This window comes from Hypanus sabinus, chromosome 2, assembly GCF_030144855.1.
Source record: "Hypanus sabinus isolate sHypSab1 chromosome 2, sHypSab1.hap1, whole genome shotgun sequence".
NCBI classification, from domain to species: Eukaryota; Metazoa; Chordata; class Chondrichthyes; order Myliobatiformes; family Dasyatidae; genus Hypanus; species Hypanus sabinus.
This window is the reverse complement of record NC_082707.1, coordinates 146,343,200-146,362,136: the sequence shown is the minus strand read 5'-3', so window position 1 is coordinate 146,362,136 and position 18,937 is coordinate 146,343,200. Positions and strand designations below refer to the sequence as shown.

Genomic DNA, 18,937 nt, shown 5'->3' with positions numbered 1-18,937 from the left:
CTTTTTTTTTAATGCTATGCAGTCTCTGACTTCCTTTGTCAACCACTGAGGCCCCTTCCCCCCTTTGAATCCTTCCTTCTCTGGGGGATGAACTGATTTTGCACCTTGTGCATTATTCCCAAGAATTCCTGCCATTGCTGTTCCACTGTCTTTTCTGCTAGGATATCCGTCCAGTCAACTTTGGCCAGCTCCTCCCTCATGGCTCCATAGTTTCCCCGTTCATCTGCAACACTGGCACCTCCGAGCTGCCCTTATCCTTCTCAAATTGCAGATAAAAGCTTATCACTACCTCCTAATGGCTCCTTTACTGCGAGATCGCTTATCAAATCCTGTTCATTACATAACACTAAATCCAGAATAGTCTTGTCCCTGGTCGGCTCTCGTACAAGCTGTTCCAAGAATGCATCCCGTAGGCACTCTACAAACTCTCTATCCTGTGGTCTAGCACCAACCTGATCCTCCCAGTTCACCTGCATGTTGAAATCCCCCATAACTACTGCAACATTACCTTTGCCACATGCCAATGTTAATTCCCTATTCAACTTGCACCCAATATCCATGCTACTGTTTGGTGGCCTGTAGACAACACCCATTTGGGTCCTTTTGCCCTTACTGTTCCTCAGTTCTATCTACACAGACTCTACTTCTCCTGACCCTATGTCCCCCCCTTGCAAAGGACTGAATCTCATTCCTCACCAACAGGGCCACCCCACCCCCTCTGCTCACATTTCTGTCCCTACGATAGCACGTATACCCTTGTACATTCATTTCCCAGGTCTGATCTCCCTGCAGTCATGTCTCCGTTATCCCAACAACATCATAGTTACCCATTCGCACCTGGGCTTCAAGCTCATCCGCCTTATTCCTGACACTTCGTGCATTCAGATATAGAATTTTTAACCCATTTCTCCTCTCTCTGAATCGCTGCCTATTGTGCTTAACCCAGCTCCCCGAACTCCCATCGGGCTATACGCCCCTAGAATTTTGTTGTCCTTCCTACATTTACTTATTCTTTCAACACATTTAACTCCATGTTCCGTCAGACCATTCCTCTGTACACGAGTCCTCCTTATCACTTGTTCCGCCTCACCTTCCTCTACTACACACTTAATATTCCGAAACCATGTAGTCCCCACCTGTCCTTTGTTCTTCCTCTCACTATCCTCTCTCACATTCTGGATCCCCGCCCCCTGCAAATTTAGTTTAAAACCCCCCCAAGAAGCTCTAGCAATCTTCCCTGCAAGAATGTTAGTACCGCTCCAGTTCAGGTGTAAACCATCCCTTCGGAACAGATCCCACCTTCCCTGGAACAAGGCCCAATTATCTACAAACCTGAAGCCCTCCCTCCTGCACCATCCTCTCAGCCACGTATTAATCTTTATAATCCTCCTGTTCCTTACCTCACTCGTACGTGGCACAGGTAGCAATCCTGAGATTGTTACCCTGGAGGTCCTGCTCTTCAGCTTCGCACTTAACTCCCTGAACTCCCTACGCAGGACCCCCTCACTCATCCTACCCACGTCATTGGTCCCTACATCGACCACATCTGGATTCTTGCCCTCACTCTCGAGAATAACCTGCACCTGATCTGAGATGTCTCAGACCCCAGCACCAGGGAAGCAACATACTATCCAAGACTCCCGATCTTCCCCACAAAATCTTTTATCTGCCCCCCTGACTATAGAATCCCCTATCAATACCGCTCTCTTCCCTTCCCTCCTCCCCTTCCTAGTCGAGGGTCCAACATCAATCTGTCTTCTTTAAATAAATCCAAAAAAGAATTAATACCTTTATTTTTCCCAAACTAAAAAAATTGGATCACTCCAGGAAGGTTTAAAAAAGTAATTACAATAAATTATACTACAAAGTTTAATTTTTTTACAATTAAAAAAAACTGCGGAACTGGAGCCAAATTTGTAAAGAGTGCTTAAACACAAGAATAGGTTGAAATTAGCAACTTTAGCTAATTGTATAGGTAGAGCAAAATAATGACGTTAAATAAAACTGTTTCAGAGCTCTCAGTTCCAGGTCTACCCAAATTGGCCGAACATTGCTTTCACCCCAATATAACCAAAAGGACATATATTGCAAATTAACAGCCCAATAATACATTCTTAGATTAGGCATAGCGTGACCTCCATCCTTTTTCAACTTTCGTAAATGACATTTACAAAATGTAAGCCCACTTACATTTTCACTTGTTGGTCGTATTCACGTAGTTAAAGTGATGATTTTACCAGAATTTTTATATTTATTTCAGAATATTTCTGTTTTTTTGACTAAGAAGTTTTTTGATCGGATTGATTCTATTATTCTACCTTTTATTTGGGATAATAAAAGACCAAGAATTAGTAAATGTCATTTACAAAAGTTGAAAAAAGTATGCTTTTAGTTTGCAAGTTTGATTTAATTTTGTAATTTATAGTAATCTTAAGCTTTGCAATGAAATGCTGCCACAGAACAGCAGATATATGTCAGTGATAATATACTGATTCTGATATAAGAATTATTCATGCATAATAATCATACACATTTAACAGAATATTTGATTTTCTATAATACCCTTCAAGACCGGGACATTTTTAGCTGCAAAGTGCTTGGCAAGTACTTTAGGACAATATTCTAAAGCAGGTATCTGTACAAATATACACACATACTTTAATATCCTGTTTACATTCTATTCTTATACCCATCATTCACTTTATTTACAGCCCTACTAAAATTATAAACCCTCTTCTTCTGAAGACTTTAGCTTCCAATTCGCTCTGACAAATCCCAAAATATGCAACTGATTTTGACAAGGTGATGCCCTGCCCAGTGCAACCTTTTCATTCCCCCAGAACATGGGTGCCAGTGGCAAGGTGCACATCCCTAACTGCCCTTGAAAAGGCTGGGGTTGACTCACTTGGGGAGTCAACTTCTTGAATAATGAATAAAGGTTTGACATAGCTGGATAGCTTATAAAAAAATTCCGAGAGCAGTTAAAAGTCACCAACAAAACTATGGGTCTGAAGTCACACATGCAGATATGCAAAGGTGGCAGATTTCTTTCTCTACAACAATGCAGTTTCATGCTAGCTTTCTCTAACAGGTTTACTTAACCCAAATTTAAATTCCCCCATACCCACATTTTGGGGTATCAATTTATATTTTTGAATTTTATACATTCTGTTGTATTAACAGTCCATCAACCCCAACCATTGTTCAATCATTCTTAAATACTAACACATAATAATGGATGATAAGAAACAAAAACTGACAAGTCATATTAGTCTCTGTTACACAATACTATGAAGCAATCTACTATATTTTCAAGATTAAATTTAAGAAACAGGTATGTATTTGAATGGAAATTGTAAATCAATAAAACTAAAACTAAGTAAAATTAAATGCATGGTTACATAAGTAATAATAACACTTATGTAAGCATGTATGTAATTTTTAAAAATTCAAAATTGATAATGCAGATGCTTTGGCAGGTTACCAGCAAGTATGTACAAATACTGAAGAACTGAGGCATCAGAGAAGAGAGAATGTTGTGAAGATGCGAGCTTCAAAGTAAAATGTGGCTTAATAATATCAGGTTCAAACAATATAATGCAGAATTTCCAGGAGCTATTGGAATTTAGATTACTAGGATATAAGTGCAAGTTTATTTGATAGACTAATTATAGAAAGGTGGTACTAGATTTCCAGAACTACATTTATTTTCACAAACCTGATTCACAACCTCAAAGTAGATACCAAGAGTTGTATTGTGGTCCAGACCACAGATCTTCCATTGGCAGGTACCACCTGTTCCAATTTCCTGTCAACATGATAAAACATAGTTATTATCAACTTTTATCTCTACTGTATTTAAATACTGCATGCCAGTTCCTGCTGTGGAAATTTATTTGAAGTTTTTAAATAAAATCCTTCCTTATTTCTTCACACTGTCATAAAACATAGAACTAGAACAATACAGCTAAGTACAAGCCGCTCATCCCATGATATTATGCCGACCTTTTAACTTATTCCAAGATCAATTTAACCCTTTTCTTCCACATAGCCCTCCATTTTTCTTTCGTCCACGTACCTGTCTAAGAGTCCCTAATGTAATCTGCTACTACGGTTATGCCAGGCAGAGCATTCCACACACAGGGATGTGTAAAAAAGCTCATCTCTGAGATCCCTCCCTGTACTTTCCTACTTAAAAAAATGCCCTCACATATTAGCCATGGCTACCCTGGGAAAATGGCATTGACTGTGCATTCTATGCCCCTTATCATCTTATATACCTCTATCAAATCACTTCTCATCCTCCTTCACTTAACCTTTCCTCATAATAACAAGCTCGCTAATCCAGGCAGCTTTTTAGTAAATCTCTCTACCCTCTCTAAATTTTCTGCATCCTTCTTATAATGAGACAACCAGAACTGAACACAATACTCTAAGCGTGGCCTAAGATGATGAGAGGCATTGATCATGTGGATAGTCACAGGCTTTTTCCCAGGGCTGAAATGGCTAGCACAAATGGGCACAGTATAAGGTGCTTGGAAGTAGGTACAGAGGAGATATCGGGGTAAGTTTTTTTTAACGTAGAGAGTGATGAGTGCATGAAATGGGCTGCCGGTGACGGTGGTGGAGGCAGACACGATAGGGTGTTTTAAGACACTCCTGGACAGGTATATGGAGCTCAGAAAAATAGAGGGCTATGGGTAACTCTAGGTAATTTCTCAGGTAAAGACATGTTCAGCACTGCTTTGTGTGCCAAAGGGAAAGATCTTCTAAGTTTCTATGTCTGTTTCCAAAATGTTCACCACTGAAAAGTCTATCACGTGACCCAATTCAATGCCTAGTACAAGATGTAATACTAATTGGCCTGCCCACATTATGTCAGGAATCCTTCCTGAATATACCTAACAATTTCTGCCCCATCTAAGCCTTTTGCACTAAGGAGCTGCCAATCAAGGAAATCAGCCATGACCACAATCCTGTTGTTTTTGCACCTTTCCAAAATCCACCCTACCAGAATGCTCCTCAGTATCCATGTTGCTACTGGGGGTCCAATGGAATACTCCCAATAGTATGACTGCACCTTCCTCTCTGAGCCACTCAGACTCAGTGCTAGAGACCTGGTCACTGTGGCTTTCCCCAGTAGATCACCAACCAACCCCCCCCCCCACTGTATTTCTCCATTTAACAAATTTAAAACTGATAGAAACACAAAAACACTTACATTTTCTGAAACACAGGGTCCTTTAGCACAAAGTGATATGCAGGGTCCAATAGCTCCAGAAATCTTGATTTCCCTTGATGTCTATTGGAAGAAATGAAATTGGAAATATCACTTGTATGCACTATAGTTTGAAAACATTTTGAGACTGTTTTGATTTTCTAGTAAAATCAAGAATGGAAAAGATAGTAATCAGTTTTTATATGACACTCTGCAACTTGTATTAACCTTCCATTAAAAGTAAGTTTTCCAATTCAAAGTAACAATACAAGTAGAAATTCAAGTTGTATGAATTTCAAAGTTAACCCCTCCTACAATATAATAAGCTTCAATATAATTATGGAGAAGGACAGGATAGGACCTAGAGTTGAGATTTTTGATTGGAGGAAGGCTAACTTTGAGGAGATGCGAAGGGATTTAGAGAGAGTGGATCGGGTCAAGTTGTTTTATGGGAAGGATGTAATAGAGAAATGGAGGTCATTTAAGGGTGAAATTATGAGGGTACAGAATCTTTATGTTCCTGTTAGGTTGAAAGGAAAGGTTAAAGGTTTGAAAGCACCATGGTTTTCAAGGGATATTAGAAATTTGGTTCGGAAAAAGAGGGATGTCTACAATAGATATAGGCAGCATGGAGTAAAGGAATTGCTCGAGGAATATAAAGAATGTAAAAGGAATCTTAAGAAAGAGATTAGAAAAGCTAAAAGAAGATATGAGGTTGGTTTGGCAAATAAGGTGAAAGTAAATCCGAAAGGTTTCTACAGTTATATTAAAAGCAAGAGGATAGTGAGGGATAAAATTGGCCCCTTAAAGAATCAGAGTGGTCAGCTATGTGTGGAGCCGAGGGAGATGGGAGAGATTTTGAATGATTTCTTCTCTTCGGTATTCACTAAGGAGAAGGATATTGAATTGTGTAAGGTGTGGGAAACAAGTAAGGAAGTTATGGAACCTATGACAATTAAAGAGGTGGAAGTACTGGTGCTTTTAAGAAATTTAAAAGTGGATAAATCTCCGGGTCCTGACAGGATATTCCCCAGGACCTTGAGGGAAGTTTGTGTAGAAATAGCAGGAGCTCTGACGGAGATCTTTAAGATGTCATTAGAAACAGGGATTGTACCAGAGGATTGGCATATTGCTCATGTGGTTGAATTGTTTAAAAAGGGTTCTAGAAGTAAGCCTAGCAATTATAGACCTGTCAGTTTGACATCAGTGGTGGGTAAATTAATGGAAAGTATTCTTAGAGGTAGTATTAATAATTATCTGGATAGACAGGATCTGATTAGGAGTAGCCAGCATGGATTTGTGCGTGGAAGGTCATGTTTGACAAACCTTATTAAATTTTTTGAAGAAGTTACGAGGAATGTTGACGAGGGTAAGGCAGTGGATGTAGTCTATATGGACTTCAGCAAAGCCTTTGACAAAGTTCCACATGGAAGGTTAGTTAAGAAGGTTCAGTCGTTAGGTATTAATGCTGGAGTAATAAAATGGATTCAACAGTGGCTAGATGGGAGATGCCAGAGAGTAGTGGTGGATAATTGTTTATCAGGATGGAGGCCGGTGACTAGCGGGGTGCCTCAGGGATCTGTTTTGGGCCCAATGTTGTTTGTAATATACATAAATGATCTGGATGATGGGGTGGTAAACTGGATTAGTAAGTATGCCGATGATACTAAGGTAGGAGGTGTTGTGGATAATGAGGTGGGTTTTCAAAGCTTGCAGGGAGATTTATGCCGGTTAGAAGAATGGGCTGAATGTTGGCAGATGGAGTTTAATGCTGAGAAGTGTGAGGTTCTACATTTTGGCAGGAATAATCCAATTAGAACATACAGGGTAAATGGTAGGGCATTGAGGAATGCAGAGGAACAGAGAGATCTAGGAATAACAGTGCATAGTTCCCTAAAGGTGGAGTCTCATGTAGATAGGGTGGTGAAGAAGGCTTTTGGAACGCTGGCCTTTATAAATCAGAACATTGAGTACAGAAGTTGGGATGTAATGTTAAAATTGTACAAGGCATTGGTAAGGCCAAATTTGGAATATTGTGTACAGTTCTGGTCACCGAATTATAGGAAAGATATCAATAAATTAGAGAGAGTGCAGAGACGATTTACTAGGATGTTACCTGGGTTTCAGCACTTAAGTTACAGAGAAAGGTTGAACAAGTTAGGTCTCTATTCATTGAAGCGTAGAAAGTTGAGGGGGGATTTGATCGAGGTATTTAAAATTTTGAGAGGGATAGTTAGAGTTGACGTGAATAGGCTGTTTCCATTGAGAGTAGGGGAGATTCAAACGAGAGGACATGATTTGAGAGTTAGGGGGCAGAAGTTTAAGGGGAACACGAGGGGGTATTTCTTTACTCAGAGAGTGATAGCTGTGTGGAATGAGCTTCCTGTTGAAGTAGTACAGGCCAGTTCAGTTGTGTCATTTAAGGTAAAATTGGATAGGTATATGGACAGGAAAGGAGTGGAGGGTTATGGGCTGAGTGCGGGTAGGTGGGACTAGGTGAGATTAAGAGTTCAGCACGGACTAGGAGGGCCGAGATGGCCTGTTTCCGTGCTGTGATTGTTATATGGTTATACATAACCTGATATGATAAACATGTCAATTTTGAAATATCATTGAAATTTATTTGAATGAAGTGTCATGACATTACGTTAAGAATGACAGCATTAGAATTATTAATAAACATTACTTGTTTCTGTCTCAACAACTTGAGCAAAACCAATACAAATCTTTTAGTTAAAAATTAATAATAATCCAAGTCAAAACAACAAATAGATGGTCATCCTTGAAAAAGCTTTTAGCAACTTTTTAGATCAATTTCACAACTTCATTCATTTAATTATAGTTTTTCTAAGAAGTTGCCAAAAGACTAAAATACATTAGGTAGGTTTTCTAGATTAGAAATATCTCATTCTACAGATATTTTAAATTCTTAAAGCTATCTGACGATATGTATACTTTATGTGAGTAATGCTACTAAAAAATTTTCTGAAAAAAATCTGTAGATTACATTTACTTTTTTAAAAATAATTTCTACATGCATCAAAACAAACTCATGGTTATCCATTTAGAACACAGGTGTTTGCATCTTCTCTAAAATTAAAACTTAAATAAAAACTCCAAAGAGACAATAATCAGCTTACCACTTGCATGAGACAAAAAAAGGATAGTAGGCTGAAGGAACCATGGATGACAAGAAAAATGTAATTTTAGACCACAGGAAGAAGGAAACTTACTGAAGGTTTAGAAATCAGACAGGTGGCTTGAGAGTTATAAGGTAGCCTGGAAGGAGTTTAGAAGGAACTTAGGACAGCTAAATGGAGACATGAGAAGGCATTAATGAGTATGATTAAGGAAAACCCCAAGGCATTCTACACAAATGTGAAGGGCAGGAGGATAACCAAAGTAAGGGTAGGACCATTCAGGGATAAAGGTGGAAAACTGTATCTGGAGTGGGAGGAGATAAGAGAGGTCCTCAATGAACACTTTGTGTCAGTGTTCACCAGGGAAAGGCACTTTGATTATTGTGAGGTCACTGTAGAACAGGCTAATGTGCTGGAACATGTCTAGGCTAAAAAGAAGCAGTCTTGGAGGTTCTGAAAAATATTAGGATAGACCAGTCCCCAGGTCACAATATACCCCAAGTTACTATAAGAAGCAAGGGAAGAGAATGATTGGGCTGTTGTTTCATTGTTCAAGAAAGGTAATAGGAATAATCCTGGATAATTTAGAGCAGTGAGTCTTATGACAGTGATGGGCAAATTATTGGATAAGGAAAGTCGGCATAGCTGTGTGAGGGGCAGATTGTGCTTCATGAGCCTAAATTAATTTTTCAAGCAGGTGACGAAACTATTTGATGAAGGTAGAGTGGTGGATGTAGTGTTTATGGGTTTTAGTATGCCATTTGACAAGGTTTCCCAAAAGTGGGCTCGTCCAGCAAGTCCAAAGATATGGAATCCACAAAAACTTGGCTGTGTGGATTCAGAATTGGCTCGCCCACAGAAAGCAACAGGTGGTAGCAGATGAAGTGCATTCTGCTTGATGGTCCATGACAAATGGTGTTTTGCAGAGACTTTTTCTGAGACCCCTGCTCTTTGTTATTTTTATAAGTGGTTTGGAAGAGGAAGTGGAAAAGTGGGCTAGTAACTTTGCAGATGACATTAAGGTTGGTGGTTTAGAAGTGCTGAAGGCTGTTGTAGGTTACAACAGGATACAGACAGGATGCAGAGCTGGGCGGAAAAGTGCCAGATGGAGCTCAATCCAGAAAATTATTAAGTGTTACACTTTGGAAAACAGAGCACAATGGTTAATTTCAGGATTCTTAGCAGTGTGAAGAAACAGAGAAATTTTGTGGTCCAAGTCTATAGTTACTGTGCAAAGTGATAGGGTGGTTCAAAAGGTGTTTGGTGCACTGGCTTTCATTGGTTAAGGAATTGAATTCAGGAGCCACGAAGTAATGCTGCAGTTCCCAAAACTCACAAAGCATTGCGTTCAATTCTGGAAATGAAGAAGGAACAACAAAATTCATATGCTGGAATCCAGAGCAACACAAGAAGCACTGGAGCAACTCAGCATATATGAAGGGAAATAGGCAGTCAATGTTTTGGGTCACTGTTTCACAAAGAATGATGTGCTGGATGCAGGGGTTAGGAGATTGAGAACCCAGGATTAGGGGATCTCTACCTCTGAAATGAAAATGATATTGAATTCATGTTGCAACTAGGAATATAAGGTCTTGTCAAAAGTTATGATATTTCAAAAATTCTTGAGAATTCAAGAATGTAGTCTCCAATCACAGACAATTACAACAAACTGGATAATGGTGAGAAATTTTTAACAATACCTTAATTTCTAGTGTGCCTCCAAAAGCCATTTTAAATTGCCCCTGAATATCTTTCGTAAACACTCGTTGGAAGGTTTGCTTAAATAGAGATGTGTTGAACGAATCCCCCATCACCATGTAGCCTCTTCAGGAATGATAAAAGAGAAAAGTCACAACAAACAAAATAAAATTGGTGAAACTACACAAAGGTGTTTAAAAAGATGATGAATCAGAAAAATGATAGCAATACAAGAATACTTCCTCTCAGGAGATTTAAATTTCAATCTCAAATTTGTTCCAGGACTCAGCATGTTCACATAGGTATATTTCATAGATTAAAGTTAATATAGTGAAGGAAAATTGATTCAAGTTATTATAGAAGAATAAACATTCATTATTCCTTAAAATGATTGACACAGCCAATGCAATCAAATTTATCTTCAATACTGGTCACATGGCAACAGTTACTTGTTCAATAGTATTCCTATATTTCAAATGTTAATCTTCTACTAAATTCAATCAACTTAAAAATTATATATTTCTTTGATGCAGGATATATCTTGTTCACTATGATTCTCAACTGGGATAAAGCAGATATATATAATATTTCATATTATACGTGTGTCTCACACACACACACACACACACACACACACCTCCCCCCCCTTTTTTTTTTATCAAGTACCTCCAGCACCTAATAAAATGGCCACTGAGAGTGAATGTTTGGGGTCTTGTGTTCCAGTTGCTAATTCACTTCAAGATTCCAAATGTGCATTCAGAGATCCACTGTGAGTTTTTGCATTAGTCACTTTCCTCTAAGCTTGAACCAGTCTGGACATTCCTCACTCATTAACAAGGCATTTTCGCCAACAGAATTTTTTGCTTTGGTTTTTGCACAATTATCTGTAAACCCTAGAGACAGCTGTGTGTGAAAAGCCCAGGAGATCAGTCATCCCATCTGACACCATCAATCATTCCACGGTCAAAGTCACTTAGATCACATTTCTTCCCCGTTCTGATATTTGGTCACAACTAAACCCCTTCACTAGGCCTGCATGATTTTATGCATTGAGTTGCTGCCGCATGATTGGCTGATTAGATATTGACATTTACAAGGCGTACAGATGTTGCTAATAAAGTGGCCATGTCATACATGTCATACTTTGAAGTGGATGGGATATAGTAGAAGACCACAAACATAATAAAGTGGCTACTTTATTAGGTACAGATATATATATATACACACACACACTTTATAAAAATACAGACCATTCATCATCCTTACATTTTATATAAAGGTTGACAGCAGAGATAAATTGCAAAAAAAGTATCTTAATCTGTTCAAAAATCATAAACAGAAAGTTTTGACTTTAGCTTATTTCTTTACATCATGAAATTATTTTCTTAAATTTTAGTGCCCACACAACAGAAATTAAAATAACAAGTTTAAGACAAGACAAACATTGTCTGGCCAATTATAATGCATCAGAAGTTTGTTTTGATTAGTCTTTCCAACCTATTTAAGAAAGACATAATCGAATTTATTTGCTACACATACATGTTTAAGTTTTCAGATGGGTTTTTTTTTGGTTACAATTTAACTGTGGAGCAAAAGATCAATATTCTAATTCACATCACATAGCTTTTACTTACCCCGTATGATTTGGGCAGCACTTCATTTCGTTGAGCCCAGTCTGATCCAATGCACAGGCATAGATATCAATAACGTGGCCATTTGCTGCCGCTCTATTTGACAATGCTTCATAGTGCTATTTTAAGAATGCAAGTTCAAATACCAACAAATATTGAACTAACTCAAAATCTGCAACACTTAGCAAGCATGATATAAAATTGAATTAATTCATATTATCACTTTTATCAGAACTCTGGAAAATGTAAAACAAACAATTACAATTCTTAAATTATTACAAAGTAATTTTAGAAGCCTGCACTTTAGACATAACTGATGTTACTATTTTCATTATTTATGAAGATTGAACACATTCAGGCACTTAATTGCATTAGAATATTAGGATTGAAGACTTACAGCAATGATTTGAGCAGGATTAGTGATTATTGCACAAGAAGGTGCTAAATACACATGAATGTAAAAATGGTATAGAAAATATTGAGCATGTAAGCAAAAAAAGATCATCTGCTCTACTTGGACTAATTAATACCAAATAAGCATTTTGCAGTATGGCCATTGATTATGTTAATCATATGACAAATATCCTACATAAATGTATGATTGAGATATGTTACAAAAGAGTTCTGGTTTGTAGATCAGGGTAGAGTTGAAGATGACAGTGTAGCTTATTTGGAATGGAACACTTAGAAACTGATGAAAGAAGGGGACACCTAGACTTAAATGCAAACTCTGTTTAGACAATACCTTAAAGATCACACAAAACATCACCTGCTATAATGTATCCACTACGTCCTTGTGAAGAAAAAAAAAGAGGCTGACTTTGAATAATTGCTTTCAGTATTAACCATGGTGAAAGTATTCTGGATATGCCAAGAAAATTAAATCAGAGATGGAAATTCATCAAACTTCATGAGAGCAAAAGAAGAAAAATAAAAATAATGGCAACAAAGAGTCAGAGTAGGAATCCGTTGAGGATAAGAAGTCAGTAAGGATACTGCAGGCCCCTACATATAATCGTTCAAGGTTCTCTTGATTCAAGAATCATTTCTTTACGATGAACAAATTATATGAGTCTCTCTACTATTTGAGAAAGGTGAGAGGGGAAACCAGGGAATTATAGGCTAGCTAACCCAATATTTGTAGTTGAGATATTAACACGGTCTGTAATTAAGGACAGGGCAGTCAAAAACCTTGTTGCTTAGCAAATAAGCCTACAAGGATCTGCAAAGATAGGATTTGGCTGGAAAATCTAACATAACTTTTGAAGGGGTAACTAAAATAACAAACCTGGGAATTATCTTTCAAAAGACATATTCAAATGACTCTCAAAACATTTCTCTTAGCTAAAACTGCTCATGGAATTAATCAAAGGCAAATTATTAAGCTAGTTAGGTGAGTGACAAGATAATCAAATCAGGATCATGGACAAAATAGGGAAATAGATACCAAGAAGTGACTAATGGCATCCTCTAAGTTGTTTTGGAGGTTTAACCATATAGACTGCATTTAATAATGCAGATGGTATGTCAGAAAGCCATACATCAAAATTTGTTGATGACACAGATGGGCAGGCTTGCAATCAGTACAGATGCATACTTAAAATAGTAGAGAAATATTCAAAGATTAAGTAACTACAGGATTAAATTATGAGATAATTAAATATAGACAGGCTGCAGAGTTGGGCAGAAAAATGGCAGATGGAGTTCAAACCAGACAAGTGTGAGGTAATGCATTTTGGAAGGATAAACCAGAAGACTGAGTACATGATTAATGGTCAGTTACATAAGAGTGTGAATGAACAAAGGGACCTTGGGGTTCAGATCAATACATCCCTCAAGGTTGTTGCGCAGGTTGATAGGGTAGTTAAGAAGGCCTATGGGATGCTAGGCTTCATTAACAGGGGGATTGAGTTCAAGAGTAGAGAGGTCATGTTGCAACTCTACAAATCTCTGGTAAGACCGCACTTAGAGAATTGTGTTCAATCCTGGTCTCATTATAGGAAGGATGTGGAAGCTATGGAGAGAGTGCAGAGGAGATTTACCAGGATGTTGCCTGGTTTGGAGAACATGTCATATGAAGCAAGGTTAGCAGAGCTGGGACTTTTCTCTTTGGAGCGTAGAAGATTGAGAGGGGACTTGATAGAGGTCTACAAGATTATGAGAGGCATAGATAGGGTGGATAGTCAGTACCTATTTCCCAGGGCACCAATAGCAAACACCAGAGGGCATATGTACAAAATTAAGGGAGGGAAGTTTAGGGGAGACATCAGGGGTAAGTTTTTTTACACAGAGGGTTGTGAGTGCCTGGAATGACTTGCCAGGGATGGTGGTGGAGGCTAAAACATTAGGGGTATTTAAGAGCCTCTTGGACAGGCACATGGACGAAAGAAAAATGGAGGGTTATGGGGTAGTGTGGGTTTAGTACTTTTTTTTAAGGGTTGTATGGGTCGGCACAACATGGAGGGCTGAAGGGCCTGTGCTGTAGTATTTTATGGTTCTATGGTTCTATGTTCCAGTCTGGACCGATAAAAGATTGAAAACAGTGCATTCTAAGTATGAAAAAAAATAAAACAGTGGAAGCACATAGAAACTTATGGATTCACATACTTAGATACTTAAAATGTCTCAGGTGAGTACTGTAAGGAAAATAACCAAATAATTAACAGAATACTAAAGTATGCACATGGTACAAGAATACAAGCTGTTAGAAATCTGTCTCAGCAATCCATTTGACTCAGCATACCTGATGCAATTGAAGAAGTTCAGGACATTAATCCTTAGGAAGTTGTCCGTGGAGGGACCTAGATCACTCCTGGACTTCAGTTTAAATTATTAGGTGAGATTACACAAATTTTCTTGAAATTTAGATGTCAAGGAACAATCTGATCAAAACTTATCAGGTATTATGGGAAACATACTACTACAAAATAATCCAATGCTAAAGGTTCTAGAGTGCAGAAATAGGAATAGATAAATCCAAATACTAGAGCCCAACCATTAAAGGATAAAGTTAGAAAGTACTTCTATACTGAAAGTGCAAAACTAGTTTAGGATCTTTTTTTCTGTAAATGGTAGCTGATGCTAGTTTAATTGTTAATACTAAAGGTAATAGACAAATATATGGAGTAATATCATGGGTTAGCCTTTATCTTATTGAATGGTAGAGCACACTTTTCAAGGGCTAAGTAGTCAGTCCTGCTCCTAAATGTACGTTATGGCTGGGTACATGAAGTAAAGTCACAGACTGGCAGTGACTATGTTAGAGAACAAAGTTGAATATCAAAATAACTGTTGATGCTAGAGGCCTGACATAAAAGCAGATAATATTGGAAGTATAGGAGATTTAATTCAATCTTATTAAAACGTCAAGACTTTTGTGATTTTATGAAAAAACAGATCCAATTTTTTTTGGATACAAATTCACATTCAGTTGAGGATAAATTTGTATTATGGGAAACGATGAAAGCATATTTGAGGGGTCAGATAATAAGTTGTACATCAAAAATTAAGGAATATATGGTAGAAATAGACCAATTAGAAAAAGAGATTATAAAATTAGAAAAAGAATCACAAAGATATACGACAGAAGAAAAACAGACAACTTGTTAATAAAAAATTACAATATAATACACTCCAGACATATCGAACAGAAAAAGTAATTATGAGAACTAAACAGAGGTATTATAAATTAGGTGAAAGATCACATAAGATTCTTGCTTGGCAATTGAAAGCAGAACAGGCTTCTAAAACAATAAATGCAATTAGAACAAGTACAAATAAGATTACTTATAAAGCTTTAGAAATTAATGAAACTTTTAAAAAATTTTACACTGAATTATATCAATCAGAATCACAAAATAAGATTGCTGAGATAGATAAATTTTTTATCACAAATAACCCTTCCAAAATTAAATTTGGAAGAACAGAAAGGATTAGATATGCCCTTTACATTAAAAGAGGTTGAAGAAGCTTTAGGATCACTTCAAAGTAATAAATCCCCAGGAGAAGATGGTTTTCCTCCTGAATTTTATAAAAAATTTAAAGATTTATTAATCCCTCCATTCATGGAATTAATATATCAAATGGAAAGAATACATAAACTCCCACAATCTTTTTCGACAGCGATCATAACAGTATTGCCAAAAAACGATAGAGATCCTTTAAAACCAACATCATATAGGCCTATCTCTTTGTTGAATACAGATTATAAAATAATAGCAATAATTTTATCTAATAGAATATCTAAATATCTACCAAAATTAATACATATAGATCAAACAGGCTTAAATTGTATAAAATTTAATCTATAAAAATAAACTTAAATCTATAAAAATAGACAATCAACGGATAATATAACTCAGTTACTTAGTATAATTCATCTGGCACAAAAAAGAGAGGAAATGAGTGTGGCAGTTGCTTTGGATGCAGAAAAAGCATTTGATAGATTGGAATGGGATTTTTTATTTAAGGTATTGGAAAAATATGTTAGGAAAATCTTTTATAAAATGGATTAAAACCTTAAATATGAATCCTCAAGCTAAAGTAGTTACAAATGGTCAAATTTCAACATCATTCCGTTTAACAAGGTCAACTAGACAAGGTCGCCCATTATCACCTGCCCTATTTGTACTGGCGATAGAACCATTAGCTGAAATAATTAGAACAGATTCAGATATTGTGGGCTTTAGAGTTAACCAAGAAGAATATAAGATTAATTTATTTGCTGATGATGTTCTACTTTATTTAACAAACCCATTGCAATCGCTGCAAAAACTATCTTTTAGATTGGAAGAATATGGGAAAATATCAGGGTATAAAGTAAATTGGGATAAAAGTGAAGTTTTATCCCTTACCAAAGGAGATTATAGTCAATGTCGATTAGTAACTCAATTTCGATGGCCAATAAATGGAATAAAATATTTAGGTATGAGTCAATAATGATATAAAGAATTTATATAAACAAAATTATTTGCCATTATTGCAAAAAAAAAGATCTTGATAAATGGATGATGTTACCAATGACATTAGTAGGTAGAGTTAATGCTGTAAAAATGAATATATTTCCTAGATTGCAATATTTATTCCAAACTTTACCAATACAATTACCTCAGAGGTTTTTTTAAGAATTGAACAAATATGTGAGGAAGTTTCTTTGGAAAGGAAAGATGTCAAGAATATCATTGGAAAAATTGACATGTAAATTTGACTTAGGAGGGTTACAACTTCCAAATTTTAAGAATTACTATAAAGCAAATCAACTTAGATTTATTGCATCTTTCTTTGATGAAGAAAAACCGGCATGGATTAGAATAGAACTAGATAAGACAGGAGAAAATGTACCAGGAGATTTTATATATAAATGGGAATCCAAATGGATACAGGGCAAGAAAGAATCTCTTATATTAAGACATTTGCTTGATTTATGGAATAAGGTAAATATGAATGATGAGATAAAGAAATCTTTATTAGCAAAAAGAACCTTAATTCAAAATAGGTTTATTCCTTTTACAATGGATAATAAACTTTTACACAATTGGTTTCAAAAGGGGATTAAATATATAGGTGACTGTTTTGAAGGTATATTGATGTCATTTGATCAATTAAAAAATAAATATAAAATATCAAATAACACCCTTTTTTGTTATTTTCAATTAAAGGCCTATTTAAGAGATAAACTGGGTCAAACAATGTTAATGCCAAAGCCTAATGAAATAGAAACTTTAATTCAAAAAGGAAAAATTAAAAAATGTACATCTTATCTGTATAATTTAATACAAAAACAGGAATTCATAAATCAAGACAAAAATGGGAATCTGATTTGAATATTAAAATTGATGGAAGAAATTGGTCAAGATTATGTTTTGACAGTATGAAAAATACAATAAATGTCCGACTTAGATTAGTACAATATACTTTTTTACATCAATTATATATAACACCACAGAAAATAAATAAATTAAATTCAAATCTATCTGACCAATGTTTTCGATGTAATCAAGAAATTGGTACTTTTTTACATTCTTGGTCATTCAAGCAATTTACATTTACTTGGTCTTGTTTTAAAATTCAACCATTTTGGATAAATTTAAGACTTTTACTGGAACAAATTACTGGAGTACAACTCCCACATAGTCCAATATTATTTTTACTAGGTGACTTTGAAGGGACAATACCGAAACTTAAATTGAATAAGTATCAGAAAAAAATTTATAAAATTTGCATTGGCAGTAGCCAAAAAAGCTATTGCAGTTACTTGGAAATCAGACTTGTATTTAACTATGGATCATTGGAATAATGAAATATACAGATGCATTCCACTTGAAAAAATTACTTATAATTTAAGAAATGAATATGATATATTTTTGAAAATTTGGCACCCCTATCTACAAAAGATACGATTAAATATATAGGTCCTTTGAAGATAATTGGGGAAAATTAAAATTAAAATTATTTTGAACTCCATGGAGCATGTGGGGATCCTCCGATATCCAGGCAATCTTTTTCCCCCTCTCTTTTCTTTCTTTTGTTTTCTTTTTTTTATATAAGGGTTTAAGGGGGGAGGGTTAAGGGGAGGGGGAGGGCTAGTATTAATTTTTTTCACTTTTTTTTACTATTCTAACATTCTATGTAATTCTCTTAAAAATGTAATAAATAGATAGATAGATAGATAAATAAATAAATTGGAAATATTCAGTAGAGCAGACAGCCTACGTGTAAAGAGAAGTAGAGATAACATTTCAGGTCAAAGATCCTTCAGTACAGTCAATGGGCTAAAGACTACACATCTTCCTATGCTCATATGCAGGAAAAGTATGCAACATTTACCTTCATGGCTTTCTTCATGTATTTGATGTTGTCTTTCTCAATGTCATGCCAAGACCTGATAGGTGTCTTTAGATCATCACCCACAACCATTCCAGGTCCTTGTGTGGCCGGTCCCCCAATGAACAACATCACACGACCTCCAGTGTTGGGAAAAGTACACTGTTTAAAAAAAAAATCAAAGCTAGAGGTAAGTAAATTAGTATAAACTACTACTGGACAATGTGCACTAAATTATTCTATACAGTCTTTAAAATTTCAGCATTGGTAATATAAAACCTTAAATAAGTTGCACTCATTTAGTTACACTTCCAGATCTTCCGTAATTTATATATACAGTGGATTTGGCTGAGGCCATCCATTGGTTAGTGTTGACCATGAATGTTGCATCCCAGCTGTCCACATGATATGCAAGCCAGGGCAGTACA

The 18,937-nt window shown here is 36.2% G+C and overlaps 1 protein-coding gene across 1 annotated transcript in view; it reads right to left on the bottom strand.

Moving 5' to 3' along the window:
• The window catches only part of sec23a (Sec23 homolog A, coat complex II component), an 88,643-nt gene that overhangs the window by 29,303 nt on the left and 40,403 nt on the right, over window positions 1-18,937 (bottom strand). The window contains exons 8-12 of the mRNA XM_059956536.1: window positions 18,513-18,671; window positions 11,691-11,806; window positions 10,059-10,182; window positions 5,222-5,302; window positions 3,719-3,808 (exon numbers count right to left, since the gene is read on the bottom strand). Coding sequence (XP_059812519.1) covers window positions 3,719-3,808; window positions 5,222-5,302; window positions 10,059-10,182; window positions 11,691-11,806; window positions 18,513-18,671 — 570 coding nt within the window. The remainder of the gene's footprint in view (window positions 1-3,718; window positions 3,809-5,221; window positions 5,303-10,058; window positions 10,183-11,690; window positions 11,807-18,512; window positions 18,672-18,937) is intronic.